Consider the following 19688-nt stretch of genomic DNA (forward strand, 5'->3'; position numbering starts at 1 on the left):
AAATAAGCTTCCATCACACTTATCGATTAACATACAAGCTGGGCATACTGACTATATGGAATTTAGTGCGTTATCTATATGTCACCGAAGAAATAGCCCAATGCAGTAGCGGCCTTAACACGCACATAATGATTTTCATCTTTAAGCAATAAGACAATACTATTGCCTACCCCTTCGGTTTGAGGACTACGTTCCATTAGGAAGTTATTTAAAATACCTGTAAGAGAAAATAGTTTAAAGGCATTTTTAAATAGAAACTTATTTATTTATTTTTGAAAGGCGCAAAAATGAATTTCATTTGATGTAAAGATAATATGAAGAAGAGCACTTCAATGGCCAGACGACATTACAAATCTTATTATCGGCCTTTATGCATTTATACTACACATCTCAAAAAGGCAATTACTGAACATATTTATAATTTAATATCTGTATTCAAAACTATGTTAAAACGTGATAATCAGGCTAAACCGTCTAATAAATACTCTACATAGTGCCGACTAATGCAATGCTTTACCTAAATTTGCCAATATAAAGACTCATTTAATGAAAGGTCGTTTACATGAAGAGGACGTTTAAACAATGCTTCTGTTCTGTTCTATCGAAATTTTCGAAATTTATTGAATATATCTAAATACTATTTTCCGGCGGTTTATGCCGGGGAATATTAAAATGTGCAAACGTTTTTGTCATATAATGGCTCTTTTTAGAAGACGCATCCTAAATGGATCATCATGTTTAGTGTAAAGCAGAGACGAGAGGTATATATAGAAAAGGTGTCCAATTTTTTTCTCGAGAACATCTCTTTATACATTTCTAATAGAAAGTATGTGATTGTGAGCACATTTAACTTGTGCTCGCTCAACTCGTTTCTAGATTTTTAGTGTAGATTTTTTTCTAAAATAATACTCCGGGTGTGACGTGAAATTGTGTCGCGAACAATTTATTTTTCAGCATAGAAAGGAAAATTTTCTCCGCGTACTTGATTGGGTTTTTCAATAGAGATAATCCTTCATTTGCACTTTTCGTGACATCTTGAGAAAGAAATTGCGTGCGTAAATAAATGAGTGTGAGTAATGAGCGTATTATACATAATATCCATAAGCAAGCAATTCTCTATTTTCGTTAATTGTGAGGTATCTGCGAATAAATGAAGCGAATAAAAAAAAATTCTTACCTATAACAACAGCTGCGCTGCCTCGTACTTCAGGCCATAAGCTGCGTAAATTCGGTAGACAAGAATTAATGAAATCTTGTATATGATCAGTCAGTTCCATAGCCTTAAAAAAATTCGTAAAAAATATATATATATTTTTTTTTTCTTAATTCTTACGTTTAGAGAACTTACAATTAATTTAACAAATTCTACGATGAAAATGTTATAATTCAACTGGCCATGATCGATTAAATCACGTTCAGCCATTTCATGGATCTTAAACGAATTTAAAAGTCTACATACTTTACGTAGGGTTGTCTTACACGCCTATAAAATAAAATGTTAACAAAACAAAATATTTAAAAGAATGAATATCTTATAAATGCAAAGCAGGAACTTACCCGAACAATGGTAGGTTCATTTTCACCTAAATGCAACAATAATGGAAATAGATTAGCAAGCAGTTGTTCATGGAGAGCTTCATTAATTGAATTTGGTGTTACGATGCCATTATTTGTAGAAATTTTTGATTCGCATAAATCGCCAAAAAGTACGATAGCGGCTTCTCTAATCTCCACAGAATAACTACTGAAAAATGGTCTTATACGTATAGCCAAAGATACGTGAAAAGATTCCACACTTTCAGAAGGTAAAGCTTGTAGTAAAAGTGACAAGCCACGTATGCTTTCTAGTGGAATGTTAATTAAACAATCGCTGAAAGTTTTGAAAAAGAAAAAAGAATATTGTATATGACTTGCTTTCCACTTAATAACTTTAATCTTACTTAACGGTGTCATCTAGGCCCTTCAATAATGCTGTTACTGCTGTTTCGGTATACTTTTCTATATCTTCTTCGACCAACTGACCCACATAACCCATACCCTGTATACTTAAACCTCTAACAACCGCCTTGGGATCGCTGAGAGCGGCTGACAAATGATGCATTATAATTGTGGATATCTCTCCACACGGATTGAAAGGTACTAGACGTGAATATAAACCAATTGCTGCGACCCTTTGACCTTCGAACGGCGACGATACATATTTACTTAAAGCCTTGATCACTTGTTTCATCGTATTCGAATGTATATCCACTTGATTAGCGAGACCTTTAGCTATAGGTGTTAGAAGTTCTATATAATTTTTCAAATCAGTGCTAGATGATAAATGTTTATGGATGGTGAGTGCTTCAAAAATTTGTTCCATTTCTAAGTTATTTAAAAACGATTGAAACGTTTCCAAAACAATTTGACAAGGATTCATTTTCACTGTCTCCTTATTGGGTATAAAACCAAATTTTGTTTTACTAGTAGTAGACGAAGATCCCGCAGCAGATGACGTACTGCATATATTACCGCTATGCATAGGCGCGGCCAAATTTGTATACGTAGCCAATGATGTTAATAACATAGTAAACAGTTCGGGAAATTTCGAATTTAATTCCTACAAGTGCGAACGAATAAATTAAATTTCAATAAATTTGCTACAAATTTTTTTTCTGTATTTACTGCTTCACCTCTCTGATATCGTTGCGTGGCATCATTTTATGCAGAGCACAGAATATAGCAAATGACGGAACATTAGCTATTTTTTGCCTTTCCACTGGCGCTTCATTGATTTCGTATGGGCTCGAGGACGATAATACTTGCAAGAAATTATCTAATAGTATGCCGGTTAAATCGCTATCCTTGCAAATCAAATGCCAATATTCTATAATATTTCTGTGTTGTTGTTGTTGCGGGCCGAAAAGATGAAGAAAGAAATAAATAATAAAAAAAATGCGAAATTATTTTAAAAAATATTCCCCATACTCCTCAAAAGGTAATTGTTGGGCCAAAATTTCACAAGATACCAATTTCGGATGATGTTTGGTTAGAGCTACCAAAGCCTTTAAGACTCCCAATTTGGCTCGACTCACGTCGCAGTTGTTTATCGCCTTAAAATAGATCAAGCATAATCGGGTATATATGTTCTTTGAACTGATTGCTCTCAGCTGTGACACTTACTGTTAAACTTTCTTTAACTAAATCGGTTACAGCATGGAAGAGCTCGGAACCTTTTTGTTGTATAAAAAATTTCAAAACCACGGAAGCCCCTATTGCCGAACTTTCTTCAGGATCTTTCAGACCTTCAAGAAGAGTTTTGCTAAAATCATTTACATAAATTTTCTTAAAAATCTCATTTTCGCCTATGGCCGGATCATACTATATATATATATATAGATTTACTTACCAAAATTGTAAATACTGGAAGTTTGAAATGCGTACAGCAATAATATTAGCAATTTCACCGGCCAAATTATCAATTTCCTTGGGATCGTCGGTAAGAATTCGTTCTTTAATAATTTCGATTTCTTTAAGCCAATCTGCCGTACTGTCGGCTATCGTAAGTGTCTCATATATACAAGCGATTTCCAATGTTCTTTGCAATATTTCAACAGATACTTGGCGTACGGTGCCGTTCGAATCTATGCAACGGGGTACAATTTTCGCCAACATTTGTCCAGTTTGATTAAATTTTGATGGAGCTTCGCCACCAATTTTCATTGTCTTAATGTAAACGTTTAAAGTATTGTTAAAGACATGGCTTGCACATATACGAACTTCGGAGTTTTTATCTCGTGTCCAACATTCCAATATGGTAATAATTAAGTCTAGAGTAGAAGGTGACGGATCCATTTCAATAATGACTTTAACAAGAGCGTTCAACTCTGGCAACGATTCATTAAGATATTTCGCCAGAAAGCTGTTACGTTCATCTTCTTCAGGAGATTCAAATTTCATTTTTAAATTTTGAGCGCAAGTAAAAAAATTTTTACAAGCTATTTCGAAGATGACACCTCCATCTATTGTCTCGCTTGATTCCTCATCGCCAATGCATATGAAATCGGTGCCTAATTTCAAAATGATCGGTAGCAAGGGCAAGTCATCAAACGGCGGCTCAATTGGTATATTAAAGACAGCTTCCATTATTTGCTTACGATACTTTAAAGAAGTTTTCACATTCCCTTTGGCCCTAATCAATTGATTGCAGATGCTGCAAAGCGTTTTCAAAATTGCCGACATTACAATCTGATCTTTCGTATTCGATAATTGCAATATTAGGAAATTTAAAATTGTATCATCCAGATTTGTTATCGTTTGCTGTGGATCTGCCTCGTCCATAATGCGTCCGAACACTTTAATAACCAAAAGATTGGTTTTATAATTCTCCAATTCTTTGTGTGTGTCTTTAATAAAATGCAAGTTACTGAAAAATCCAGTAGAATGCTTTCGTCCACCTATATGGGCTAACTCAACTAATTTCTTGACTAACAAATGCATATGAACGCGTGACACATACCCCAAGGCCAATGTGCACGGTACAATTTTATCATCATATTCGGAATGCTTAGTATGCTTATCGAGTTTCTCTTGCCTGGCAGCGGTTATGATTAAGTCAATCTTCGCACTGACTAATTGCGAGTCCTTGACATGACATAAAGTTAATGCTAAAGACTTTAACAGCATACCCCTCTCATTGTGCAGTTGTGGTATAACGAATTCACTGTTCGGCAACGTTAAAGGATACATGATCATTTGTTCGGCCATTTTATTGACTAATCTTTCGGCAAATTGTTGATCATACCCTGAGAGGAATTCGTTCGTTTCTTTAATGAATTCTAAATATTTAGTGAAAAATAAACTTTCCTTATTTATGCTCAATAATAGATCCGATGCACTTTTCTCCCATAATTTACATAATTCAGGATTTAAGTGCGGATAGTAAAATCTTAGAAACGAAATTATATTTGTCGAGCGCGTGATGCAATGATAATTGCCAAGCAAAGCCAAACAACGGGCATATATTGTTTCGGCACTAGGTACAATTATTTTTCCGCTTCTAACAATCGAAACAGGTGGCTTCGTCGATGCGTCCTCCGCTATATCTTCTTTTTTATCTTTGTCTTGTTGTTCGTCCTCGTGATAAACCTCAAACTCTATATTAGGCGACTTTGAGAATAAATTCGCCAAACATTTTGATAAATTTGAACAGATATCCGTATAATCTAATAGAACAAAGTAATTAAGTAATTCTCTTTTAAGCAATTCATCCATAGTGCCCACGGTGGAGGATAACATAAACAATGAATTTTCGCACGAGAGTACAAAATTTGCATGCTCTTCCAATGTGCCATGATCTTGATTCACTTTATTATATTTACAACTGTAGCGAACTATAAACCATACGAATTCTTTCTCTTTGATAAACGATTTCTGCGCTAGTGCCACAATTGTCTTAAGCAATGTCATCTTCATTTTCACACTCTTCTCGACAGTGATCATTTGCTTGAGGCACTCCAAAAACGATTGCAATTTATTTTCAATATTCACTGTCGATGTATTTAGAAGATGTGTCAATATTAGCAATGATTTAATCCTTTCACGTTCACTATTATTTCTTAAATGCATTAATAGGGTATCCATGATTTTGATCGCGTATACGCCGGATAGTAAATCGAAGCATCTTAATACCTCGTAGTGACCTTTAACTGTTTGCGGTTTCTCATAATCGGGATATACGCAAACTAAATCGAACAAATTTGTAATTAGCTGATCGATAACTCCGTCGAGCACGGTTGGCTGTAAATTGATATTGGTCTTTAAGACCGCGGAAAGGAATTGTGTTACCGAATTGCGTTCGATCGAGCGACGATAGAGATTTAATATATGAGGTACGAGACGCGGCGATTGATCCTTTACTTTGTCAGCCGGCAGCAGAGGGAACATGCACGACAGAGCCTGTAAGATTTCGACGCAAACCTTTGGCTCTCGAGAATGCAACCATTGATTAAAGAGTACATCGTAAGCTATCGAAATTTCTGTAGAGCAATTCAATAACTCTTCCACCTCGGCGGCAGTGGGGGATATCATTTCTTCATTATCATTCGATTTTTGGGTTGCCGCTAACGCGGCGTTGGCCGACGATTGTTCCAAAAGTGCTTCACTAAAGCGGCCTATGGCTGTTAGAGAAAATCTTTAAAATTTTAATAAAACTGATCTTTAATCGCGCCCCCTACCATAAGCATGCGCCTGTTTAATATGATCCAATTTGATGCCAGTCAAATTTGGTATTGTGAAGGCCATAATGGGCTTAATGAATGGCACGACTCCTACTATATTACTAGAAGCTATATTGCCATAGCATTGCATAATCATAAAATGTGCTACCGTTCCTTCCTTCGTGTAATTCATTAAAGCCTCCATCACCAATTTGCAATTGGCGCCTCGACCTATCGCTACCAATATATCCATTGCATGATTTTGAATAGCGGATACATTATCAGTTGAACGTGTCATTTCTCCCAATGCCAATGATATCAATTTCTTATGAGCTTCATCCGGTATACACGCATCCGAACTGACCACTTTTTCTATCGCTCTAAATGAGTAATGCAAGATTTTTTATGAAGTTTGCGCTAATAGCGAAAATAGAAATCTATGCCGCTTACCTAAGTACAATGATGATAGTTTGTTCGGGCAATTTTGAATGCTCTTCCTTATATTTCATGATGATATTAGTTGCTCTTAAAGGATGAGTTTCCATTATTTTCACTAAAGCGTTTTGTATTGCGGACCGCACAGTTTCATCTTTATCGGTTAACCCATTACAAAGATTGTGCAAAACACCTGTAAACGAAAAATAAATATGTTTGTATGCGTACCATGCCCATAAATATTGAAAGATCAATGAATGAAAAAAATAATAATTTTTTTTCTATGAATTGATTGATTGATAACTCGTCTATAACTCGCGGATAACTTTCTTATCGCGCCTCGTCAATTGTATTCTATTAAGTGTTTGCAAAAATTTTGATTAACGATAAAAATGATAAAGACAAGAGGAATTACCCATGTACATAACAGTCCAATTCGATTGTTTCGATCTTCCCCTAGATAAAATAACCCTTGTCCATTTAATATTATTGATTTAGTCAGCATATGGCGATCGCAGTCGTTGTGTGCTCAAAATTCTTCTTCTTTCAAATTCATTACTTTTGTTGTTTATTTGAAGAAATCTGATGCCGAAGCCCACGAAACACGTTCAGAGGCTTATGGTGAGACTGATCCATTCTCAATAAATGCGCGTTTCTAGCGTAACGATTTTGTAACAATTGAAAAGTCATAGAAGAAGAGAGAGTATCGGTATTCCGCATAATATTCAAAATTAATTTCCAAATCCTTAATAGGTGGGAAGGAGGAAAAGCGAGAACACCGAATGATTTACGACAATCTAATGAAATTTATTTTGATGGTAAGCACATCGGCTGTAGGACGATCTTGGGAATCGAAATTTTTGTTTTGTTTTTCACGGCGAACGAACTCGACTTGAAAATTATAGCGACTTCCATTTCAAAAAAGAATAATCGGTTTCGAAAAAATGAAAACTTTTGAGAAAGAAAGACGGAGTCTTCAAATTTTTAATGTTTTCTTAGATCAACACAGATCTAACATTGTCGATATTCAATTTTCCCTCTTTTCGTCTTATTATTATCATCATTCGGTCACACAATCCGATGAATTGTGCCATTAACTGACACATAATCTCATATGTTGGATAAAAGAAAGGGGCGATCCAGTGTCCCCAAGAGCTTACATAAACTGCCTACTACTAGACTTTCAATATTTGTGGACATATGGTAGTTTTATCAAATAGCTTAGCCAGAAAGAAGAAAGAGTTCCAACTTTTCTCATAACTTAACAGATGTCTTTGAAAAGGCTTTATACTCGTTAGGAGTAAAGAAATCAAAAATCTTTTCTATCATAAATTTTTTTTTGGGGTTTTCTTTGTCGCTTCGGAACATGAAAATTTCCACCTTTGACGGGGACAACAAATGGACCAAGCTCTAGTGTAAAATTGAAGAGCAAGAAGACTGACAAAGAATATGCGATCATGGAAGGGAATTTTCTTTTTATGTTCCTGATCCTAAAAATAAGAAAAACAAGTACATTTTCATATTCCATAATAGTGGGTGTGGCGCGTGGTTGGCTGATTTTTTTCTATTTTCAGAATAAAATCGGAAATTTTATAAATAGTGTGTGTGTTGTGCCTTATGAATAGCAAGCAAGGCAGAATCACGGATAACAAAAGAGTACACTGTTTTTGTTCCATACGCGTGTGGGCGTATTTTAGGCGTTTTCTATGAAAAGTTTCGGTCATTTTTAAATTCTTTGCCGACTTGTAAGTGATATCTTCATTTTTGCGAACGGGAGAAGTTGTGCTGACGGACAGATGGACATGCTTAGGTGCATTTCGAATTCGAAACTGGCCGAATTTCATATGTCGTGCGGAGTTTTCGACGGTTGCTTCAGCTTGTGAAATTATGACACATTAGAAGATTAAGTAGGCATGGTCAATCATCTATCTACATTTATCTGCTATCTATCTGTTGATGAGTAATGATGAATAAATCAATTTTTATTCGTTTCGAAAAGCAAAGGTATTTTCAGTTTACATGGTACATGTGGCCGTGTCCTTCAACCAATTTGGCCCATTTTCAATGCCAAGCTGCGCGCCAGAGCTTCCAATGTTTTTGTTAAATTTGATGTCGGCGACTGCAGTTTTACACGTACGAAAATGTCTATCACAGAGATTGCACAGATGAATAGACAGAAAGATGGACAGACGGACATACTTAAATCGATTTAGAGCTTAATACCGATCAAGAATATATACGATTTAAGAGGTTTTCTGAAGCTTATTTCTGGGTGTTGCACACACATTTTGATGCAATGAACATAGCCTTCATGCCTGATGAGCGATGGGTATGATAAACAAAAAACAAAAAAAAAAACTTACTTCTTGATTTCCTGGCAGTGTAACCCCTGAAAAAATAGTTACTCATCGAATGGATCATATTTGAAATTGTCAAACAAAAATACACACACGTATGTGTGCGTGTGAGTGTAATTTTACTGTAAGAACTTTACAACTTGTTGTTAAAATTAATTTTGTATTTCAGCTTTTTGTGAGTCGAGCAAAAAAAACAACTTATAATATATATGTATAGATCTAATATGCTTTAAGCAATTAGAGGTCTAGGTGGTCAGTGATTCTGCGACTTGGGTAAAGAGGCATCGTTTTATTGATTTAAGAAACGCTTTTCAAATGTACATATATACATACATTATATGAAATTCATGGCTATTCTAAAAATTATCCTAATGAATTTCACCGCACGCTACGAAGATATCAATTTTCTTTTTCACATTTTAATGTAATTTCGATTTCAATCATAAATTTTCCCAGTCAGTACTTTGTGATACATGGCAACAAGTTGCAACTATAAGTGAGCATAAGAAATTATTTGTTTGTTTGTTTGTTTTTTTTTTTTTAATTTTTTTTTTTTTTTTTAAATTATTATTTTATAAGAGAGTAAGTAAGCATGCAATTAAGTTACCGTTAGTTGGTGATAATATGTAAAAAGTTTTCGTTTTAAAGAAACTTTTCGTTTTACGCGACGATTTCTTTTTGAACTTTTTCTTAATAAATTCAAACATTTTTCATAAATTTTCATAAATTTACGACAATTACTTTTTATTGCATTACTTTGTGTATTGCATTTTACAAGAGTTTTATTACTCAACTGTAATTGCTTGATGAAATCGCAGCAGCGAAAACCGCAGCTAACACTGCACACTTAATCGTATCAATGCAAGTATAATGAACCTATGAGTCATAACTACGTGAGTTATTATATATTGAAAATGTATTTTCATTTTCTTTAATTGTAAATATCTCGCTCACACATATATATATATATATTTAGAACATATAGTCGGACAAGGCCGACCACCATTAAATGCCTTACACCCCATTGTCCAATAACACAAATTCTATTTATTTTATTATCGAATACGAAAATTACATCTTATTTCTCATATAAAGGCAGATTTTTCATGTGCGTAGTTCTAGGGAAGCGAGTCCAAAACGCAGGGCAGTATGTAAACATAACGGCGATTGTCCAAATTTTTACAGTTCAATTTTATATGAAATTATTATAATATTATGGGTCAATTTCCAAACCTCACTTGTTAAAATTTAGACTTTTCTGCTCTACAATTTTCATCAAAATCCTTATTACGCACGCTGGTGGCATGCAAAAAATAAGTCAAGATAATCCACATTCGATACATTTACCTTTTTTATATTAAGTTACTATTATGAAGCATTGAAAACTATAACTGTTTGCCGCAGGAACTTTAGTTATCGTGATATTGAGAGGAGGGGGATTCAAAAATTGCCCCGCCCGGTCAAATTTAGAATGCCAATATACTATTACTTAAGCACTTTTGCCAAGAATTTTTGAAAAATTTGCAATTTCTTTTCAGAATAGGGCGTTATGTGGGGAGTTGTCGAAAAATTTAATCGATCCAAATCATTTTTAATATCGTTCGTCGTTGAACGAGAACACGTGACTGTGCCAAATTTTATGAAAATATCTCAAAAATTACGACCTGTAGCCTGAACATAAATTTATTTGAACGGACATCAGCCGGACAAACGGACAGACAGGTTTTGGATCAATTCAAATAATGCTACCGAATCGATCGGTATAATAAAAAGTGAATCCATCTTAAGTTCTTCTGCATGTTACATACAGACCTAAAAACTAAATGAATATACGCCACACCACAACTAGTGTAGGGTATAACATTTTTGTTATCATATTTGTGTTAAGTTGAAAAATACAATCGTATTGTTATCAATTTTGTAATGAGGTAAATTTTTTAATTTTTATCAATAGCATGATTATGCTGGAGTTTAAAAAAAAAAAAAAAAAAAACGATTTTTTAATCAAATCAAATCAAAAAAAGTTAAAGTTTAATTGAATTAAAATTTTTTTAATTCAGAATCATCGAAGTCATAGAAGTGCTTCGCGAGAGAGTACATTATTTTTGTTACTTCACGCTGTGTGCACTTTTTGAGATGCAATCAGCAGAAATCAAGATTCTGGAAATGGTGATGGATAGATGTCGCAGCATTTAGTTCGGACTAAATAAAATCTTTTTCTGCGGTCTATAAATATGTATAGAGATAAAAGAAGACAGGAAGAATATACGCGACTCGTATGTAATTATGTACATTGTAAAAATACTTTTCTGCTCAAAACAAGTAAGAACGTTGCAGTAGGTCGCGATCGACGATTACACACCGTACACCACCCTACAGTTTTTCATCTAATTATTATTTTCAAAATAAGGCATCATATGTGAAGTGGTTGAAAAGTGCGCTCCGATCCGTGCCATTTTCAACAACGTTTATTCTTAGGCCGAAACACGTCGAACGACGAAATTGCAAAAATTGCATTTTAAACATTGAACGATAAACAAATTCAGAAAGTTTCAGATAGGCATAATAAAACTCTTCCTGGATGTTGCATACATCTGCACAAACTTAATATACCCTTAAAAATTGTATATATATATATATATATATATTTAGAAGTCACCTATATATATATATATATATATTTAGAAGTCACCTATATATATATATATACTGGTGTGCGAAATTTCGGCACAATATCTAGAACCTTGCGACTTGTAAATTGAGTGCAAGAAGACAAGACGGACGGACAAGCTTAAATCGATTCAAATTCACTTTCTGAATTGATTGGTGTAATGAAATTTAGATCTATGCCAACTCTATCTATGTGTTGCACACATCCGTACAAACTTGATGTACCTTTGTATCACAAGTGCTGTCGGATGTAATGAGAAATTACGATTTTTGAAAAAGATATAAGATTCGGGTATTATTTATTTAGTTTGCGAAGCACTTTCTCTCGCTACTTCATAAAATATTCACATATTTTTTAACATAAGCTTCTTTTATGTGGTCTCTCTCTCTCTCTCTCTCTCTCTCTCTCTCTCTCATAAAATAAAGTCTCTTTAAATTGTTGCGGTAAAACTGTTCTAAATATTTTCTTTTTGCTTGTTTGGTCCCGAATGTTCCTATCCATCGCGTAATAACAGATTTGTCTGTACATCAGTTTAGCTTGACTATTATAACATCTAGAAATTTGCTCCGATCATTTCATAAGGTATAGGAATTTTTGAATAGCGTAAGAATCTTTCTCGACTTAGCCATATCGGTATGTCTATCTTCTGCTGTTCCATTTCTTAATGTTACAAAAAGAAGTGCCAATGTCAACTGCAACGCCTATAATTAAAAAAAAATATATCGAGATTTTTTTTTCTTTTCCTATCTTTTGCTTAAGGGGCTGCCTAATTGGAAACGTTTCTCAAGACGTACGGTAATGTTCTTAATTAATTTGAAATTATAATTTTTTTATGTTAATCGAAAATGTATTATTTATTCATTTTATTTATAGCAACAACGCCCCCAATAACGACGACTTGCGTACGCATGTAAACAAAATTGAAAAAAACTCCCGAATTTTTTTCTATCAAAATTTTCAATGCTTTACTTGTATATCAAAATTTTTTAAACTATATATCCAAAGTAGTTTATCATAAATTTTATTTACACTAATCGCATCGAACGGTGGGCGATATAATCATTTGATCATTCCGTTTGTGACATTACGCAATACCTGCCTTAGAGTTCACAAAAAGTATTATGAACGAACAGGAGCATAAAACACGAGGAAGACACGAATGATGTTCTTCCACTTATATGTTTGTTGTTGTCAGTCATACTTAAACTTACTGCCTGCTATTGCGTTTTTAAAAGTGATTTCGATATTTACATCTACAGCGGCGACTAGTTTCTGCATCTCAGATGTACAGCGACTCGTCTACATTGGGGATAGAAGGTTGTCGTTTTTCTCATATGCCGCCACCTGGTTTGCTTGTAAGATATTAAGTCGGCATTTTGAGAAATTGCAAACGATCCCAACTTCATTTTAATTCAAGCAAAGGACACGAAAGGACGTTGTTGAAGCAAATTGTGGATTGGAGCAACAACAACAAATTGGCGAATTTATAGTGCGATAATTTTATGTGATGTCAGCCTTATTGGAATTATAGCAATTCTAGTACATTACGTGAGCGATAAATTTTTTTTTTTTTTTCAAGGACATGTTTTGTTTATAATATTTTGCAAAAAAATATTCTCGAGAAGTTCTAATTTACTTGTATGTTGAGTTAAATCCTTCCGAGACTTCGTTTAACAGAATTCTGTTACCGGCTTTACATAACTCTGCAAAAAAAAAATGTTAGTTTGTGTCTTTGGTAGTTAGATTTAAATATAATTTCACATCTTTTACAAAAATGTCGCCCTTTAGCAATAGCGGAGTGTTCACGCACTAGCCGTAGATATAACGCAGTACTATCAACTCACTGATAACGTGAATTGCGATTTGTGCTCACTTGAATAGTAAGAAGCGTTAGGTAATATAAAAAGTCTTCGCGTTTTTTTACACGGAATGGCGTTGATATCGGGCAACATTCACCTGAACATTCACCTCAAACGAACATGTGCTTAACAGGTGACATTTCAGCTTACATTTCTTGAAAAAATTGCCTTCTAATACTTTGCTTGTGTAAAAAACTATACTGACTTGAAAATAAGTGAAATATCTGAAGAAATACGCTATGTAATGCTTTTTTATTATGAAAAAGATTGAAACGCTGACAAAAAAAAAAATCAGTGAAGTATACGGTAAGAATATTGTGAGTAAAAGAAGAGCCCAGGACTGGTTAGCTTGATTCCGTTCCGGAAATTTCGATGCCTAAGGTGCAACTTTGTTATTGTTAAGAAAACCGAATTACTTTTTCGACAACCTGTTGCTCAGCAAATGCATTCATGCATTAATGCTATTTATATAAACGAGAAGAGAATAATGTTATTATGACTTCGAATCGTGTATGTGTGCGTAATTAATTAGTCCTTCTTCTTTAAAAGCATAGAAAATTTTATACCTTTATTCGGTTAACCGGAGCATTAAAAAGCCACCCTCATGTAATTTCTTACTAACTTGTTTACGTTATGACGATATTAACGCTTTATAAGCTTTTAATGGTTTTCTATAAATAACGGTGCAGGCGTTGGCATAATACAAAATGCTGCATACACATACAACTGTGTAAATAATTATATAGTCATGTTTACACCGATGAAACAAGTACGCGCTACTAGAAAATTTCGTGGCCAACATTTATGTCAATGTCAATATTATAACAAGTAAGAATGCTATAATCGGACCTAGCTGACTATTAACTATCCTACACTATTTCACTTATACCAAATAATGCCATCAAAAATTAAACGTTCCTTTTATATATATATCTATAATTTTGATGAAAGCCCTCCTATCGGAGGTTACTCAAACGTCAGCGCTTGCATAACTGTTTAATTTCACCAGAGCCCCCATATATATGACGCGGCCTAAACAAAGGCATCTATATATCATTCAAATTTCATATGGTAGACCAATTTCCATCAAAATATAGTAAAAATTATAGTAGATGTTGGCATATAAAAAATTTTTTTTTTTTTTATTAGAACTCGTGTATGGGTCCATGGTCCAAATTTGGTAAGGTTTATTTTTATGTCAAATTATTATTATGAAGGAATTTTCATCAAGAACTATTAAAAAAATTAAGCCTCATTACCATAGAAGGTTTCAGTTTTTGTAGAGGCGTTTATATGGGGGGGGGGGGGATGGGGCTCAAAAAATCGCTGTCACACAATCTTTGTTGCGAAATTCTTAAAAATTACAATATTTTTTTCTTATCACGATTTATTTTGATAAGTCGTATGTGGCAAGTAGTCAAAAAGTGGTCCGATTCGGAATATTTTCTAATAGCTTTCGTTCTTAGGCCAAAACACGTTAGTGTACCAAATATCCTCAGAACATTTCGAAAATTTCCTCCACATTTACCCAAGACAATATTCGTAAGTTCTATATTCTATAGATTGCAAAATGATAGATGAAAACGCAAGAAATTTATAATTCCAGAGAAGAGTTCGTAAGTACCGCTCTCATTCTCATGGTGAGCATGTTTCTATTTTGAAATTTTCTTAAACGAACATAACGCTCTAATGGAAGAGGTGGATATCTTTAGACAAGACATTAGGTTTCGACTTCTCAGCGGAGATTCATTCGAGCGAGAAAGTCTTTGTTAGAGCACTTGGACCTTCTTCGTCATGCTCAAGAAATTTCAAAGTATCTCTTAAGTGAATAATTGTATTGAGGCTCAATAATTTTAAATATTAACTAATATTTTTAAAATCATTTATTTGCAATCAAAAAAAAAAAAGGTTTGAGAGTAGCTTGGCTTACTTGCCGCTGCCATTACTACATCATCCGCTTACGTTATCTTCAAAAAATTACTCTATATAGCACTTACTTCCTTTAATAGAATTTCAAAAACTCTACCTAATTACGATATACAAGTTTACATTCCTTACCGATCAATGTGTAGAAGGTGTTCGAAAAATGGACCAGTGCGGTCTAAATGTAGTCCAGTAAATATCTATGACAAACTAGTTTCAATTACACACCAGTGTTCAACATCATCAGATACTAAAAGTTATGGTTTGTTGGTTGATTCCGTTTCATAAAAAAGCTTATGTTCGGAGGGGATATAATAATGGTTTCGTCTCATTTCATATTGTCCGCTTCCATTTAATATGATAAAATACAATTTTTCACTGATTTTTGGGGGGAGATATTACACTGCTTTCATATAAAGAAACGTATTTTAATAATTCGATCCAGTTTCAACAGGTTTCGCCCTTAGATCAAGATCCATCAATAATTATCAAGATTTACCGAAATGTATTAAAATTTGCGACCTCTATGTTAAGCTCAAAGATGCATTGATGCATTGATATTAGATATATGTAAGAAAGGGCGTATAGACAAACAGTTTGGCTTAAATTGTTTCAGAAAATTATACCAAATCGATTGATATAAGGGAAGGCGGATCTGTTGCAAGCCCTTTTGAACAAAGTTAATATAACCTCACCACACGTACGGTAAGATTAGCTATTGCATGATCATCGAGTATCGATGCAATGCATTGGAAAGCTCAAATTTGCGTACATCAATACCGTTCATGCATTTTAGACAAGCTTCTATTTCAACTTGGTTGTCTTGCGATTTGCTCTGTTTCATAACATGAAGCAATAATGGAAAACTAAATTTAACTATCTTTTTAGAATATCTTGCTTAAATTTGATTATAAAAGCAAGACGAACAGGACAAATCGATGTATCGGAATTAATTTCCAATTTGCGTTGTGTAGTCCTGTAGTCACATGGCCAGTGGTTGCAAAGCAGACAACGAAATTAGTGTATGTAGTAACTGCAACAATAACATTTTTTTTACACATATAAACGAAACCTTTCATGCAAAACATAAAATAAGAAAACACACAATATCAATATTGTTATACAATAGAACAAAAACAAAAACCAAAAAAAAAAAAAAAAAAAAATAAGGAAAGAATTATGTAAGTTATTCTTATGATAATTAACACCAAGTTGGCTTTTATTGCTTTCATATATGTTTTCCAGACCTATGGACACACATTCTTCTTCAGCAATATACGATAGGACTACGTTCATTATATTCCATGTAAGGGAAACAATTTTATTATTTGATACGTGATAGCATTGCTCGTTCACAAGCAATCGCGTTCGAACCATAAATTTAATCACATGAGTAAAAGATTACAGCAAAGGATCCTCGAAGGTAGGTTTGCACTTTCCAAAGTTTGTGTCAATCATAAATAGGAAATTTTTTTTTTAGATTGTAAACTATAATTCCGGTCATTATAACCTTAAAAACTGCTAGTGCAACAAAATCTTCGCTAAATTGTTCTTTGCCTTATATTACGAATTGACTTTACATGGTCTACGTCAAGTCCGATCACATTTACAGTAATTTGAAAAAAGCATGAAAACATACGAAATCTTTGGCGTACATAATACGATTATAAGTATTCTGCATATAATTTTCGTAAAGCTCTTTAGTTCCATTCGATCATTCCTTCAAGCCAAAGGGGGTCGCCCTTTATGTGTTTCTATGCGCTATAAGCCTTCAATAGACTCACAGCGCCTGCTGTGCCGGATATTAACAACATCTGGAGACACGATTTAAGAGTCTTGCAACATGTGTAAAATATCGATCAGCGTCAAACTGTGAGTAGATTCCTCAGGTCTGTTTTGTCTGTGTGTCCATTCTAAAGCTTCCAGGGGCACTCTTAATGAAATAGAAATCTGACAGCTTCTCATACATTTTGCTGTTTAATAAAAAAAGATCATATTTGAAAATTTATCTGATTTACCTGCAAAAAAACCGTTATTAGACTTTCAAAATCATATAAAGATCTACTAAGCTCATTTAAAATTTTAATGTAAAGTCGTTCTAATCGGCCCACTAACTCAGGATGATCTAATAAAACACTTTTCAATACTTATGCCCTTGCTGGAAAGAATGCAAAGATATTAAAAGATTTCGCAGCTTTCTCAAGTCGAAATTTCTAGTGATATGCTGTTTAATAGTTGCCGCTGGTTTACTACTTTTGTTTTTTTTTTGTTTTTTGTCATAATATTACTTCATGTAGAATTACTGCACGCCATTGAAATCCTTGCCTTCAAAGTCCTTTCATTGCATTTTCTAATTTATTTATGATAATTAAATGTCGTGAAGCTATTACAACATCCTTCTGTTTGCCGAAAAATTAGATTTACCATATAATTCAATAACGTTTATTATTCACAACATACAACAAAAAGGTCTCTGTTAGAGAATTTTTTTTTGTGCTTTTTGTTTTTGTATTACATTCGCATGGAATTCCTTTCCTATAAGAGTTGATAATACGAAAGTGGTTGCTATGGAATTTAGAAAAATTGCTGGAGAAAAACACATAATTAACATACCTTCTAAAACAGGAGGTTTATCAATGCCTGTTAGTGAGCTTCCTCCATCGCTGCTGCCACCTCCCTTACCCGTCTGATCCATTGGGTTGGTATTGTTTCGTTGGCTCCGTTTCCACTTCTCCACTTTGGTGAAATAGAAACGTTTTAAGGTATTTGAATTAATGACACTACAATTTTTTTTCGAATTTGGGCGTCAACTGCACTCTTCACAACACAAATCTCAGTATTTCGCAATTTTATTATTTTTTCTTGTTTTTTGTTTTTTTTTTTTCTTTTTATCGCGTTGGTTGTTTAGTTATTAAATTCACAAACGAAAAAGCTTAGTGCAAAGTTAAATGCGTTGTTAACACGTATCAATTTCTTTAATTTTAATATCGCCTCTTACTTTGGCGGTGTTATCAAATAGTTAAATTAAACCTTCTTCTCTTTTCGTACTAATGCAGCGCTTTGTTTTTCGTATTTTATCCAATTTATGCTTATATACCTTTATTTTAAAGGAGACCTCGGAAATCACCTTCCTCAGTTTCCATTAGAAGATATTCGCCGCTTCAAGTACATTATTCAACTAATTTTATATTGAGTAAAATTGAATTTTTCTCCAAACAGCTTCTCGAACCAGCTGCTTTAGTTAATAGATAACGAAATGTTGTTGTTTGCAAACAAAAACAAAATATTATTTCGTTTACAATAAACTTTTCACTTGTAACCACTTGTGTAACAACGTTTGTCAATTTGAAATTATTTGACCTGAGCACTAAATTATAGCGCAGCAATGAATTTTTAAGTAATCCGCTGCATATAAGAAATGAATTCATTAAATTACGCAAAAACTTTTTTTTTTGGCAAAATGCTATAGTTGCCATATTTTTGCAAAATTACACATTAAACTGAAAGTATTGTTTTTATTATTGCCAACAGTAAAATTGTTAATCATATTGGTTCGTGTAGAAGTTAAGGAAGAAGGAGGTCAATACAATTTTTAACTATTTAATGAAGTCAATTACAGATGTCGTTACCTTATAAAACACCATATTTTATCACGGCAGTAAACACGATGGTTGTTATAATATAAGATTCTCAATATCGTTCTCGCTGCTATCATTCATTCTAAATGAATAAACAATTAAAAAAGAAGAAAACCTGAGCTATTCTTAAATTACATCGAAAGAACGAAATGACGAAGAAAAGATGTTTCATAAAGTCTCGTAGATATTATAGCATTTTTTGTGCAAATATGTATATTTTTCAATAAATTTCTTATTTTGAATTCTTTAAAAGCATATACATTCAGTCACTCCCACAACTAACAACACTACAAATTTTTATATATTGCTATATGAATTGATGTTTTCTCTTTTTTGTCTCCTTGAGCGCTGACTGAGCGTTGAAATAAAAAAAGCTAGATGCGCACATAATTGAAACGATGTCTATTTTGCTATTCTTAAAATTTGGTCGATTACGACAGCGATTGACGATTTTTATGCTTATATAAATCGTTAAAATGAAAGTCGTCAGAAGAGAGTAAAGTAAGAAATTCAAAGACAAAAGAAGGGGATGTGATTTTTAACATAAAAGTGCACGTTAATGCTGTTGACTAGATAGCTGAGATTTGAAGTATTTTAATAGCAATTTT

General features: G+C 33.6%; 1 protein-coding gene across 1 annotated transcript; it reads right to left on the reverse strand.

Annotated features, from left to right (window-relative positions):
• Positions 1-5: 5 nt before the first annotated feature.
• LOC119633216 (maestro heat-like repeat-containing protein family member 1) lies at positions 6-18868 on the reverse strand. Its single transcript, XM_038026648.1, has 12 exons — positions 18056-18868; positions 6648-6825; positions 6216-6577; positions 3389-6158; positions 3163-3301; positions 2968-3092; positions 2673-2877; positions 1941-2599; positions 1558-1870; positions 1349-1483; positions 1178-1280; positions 6-217 (listed from the first exon to the last, which is right to left on the reverse strand). Exons 1-12 carry the CDS (start codon positions 18135-18137, stop codon positions 75-77), a joined length of 5214 nt encoding a protein of 1737 aa, XP_037882576.1. The 5' UTR covers positions 18138-18868; the 3' UTR covers positions 6-74.
• Between the last annotated feature and the right edge of the window lie 820 nt (positions 18869-19688).

This window comes from Glossina fuscipes, unplaced genomic scaffold (assembly GCF_014805625.2).
Source record: "Glossina fuscipes isolate IAEA_lab_2018 unplaced genomic scaffold, Yale_Gfus_2 0, whole genome shotgun sequence".
NCBI classification, from domain to species: Eukaryota; Metazoa; Arthropoda; class Insecta; order Diptera; family Glossinidae; genus Glossina; species Glossina fuscipes.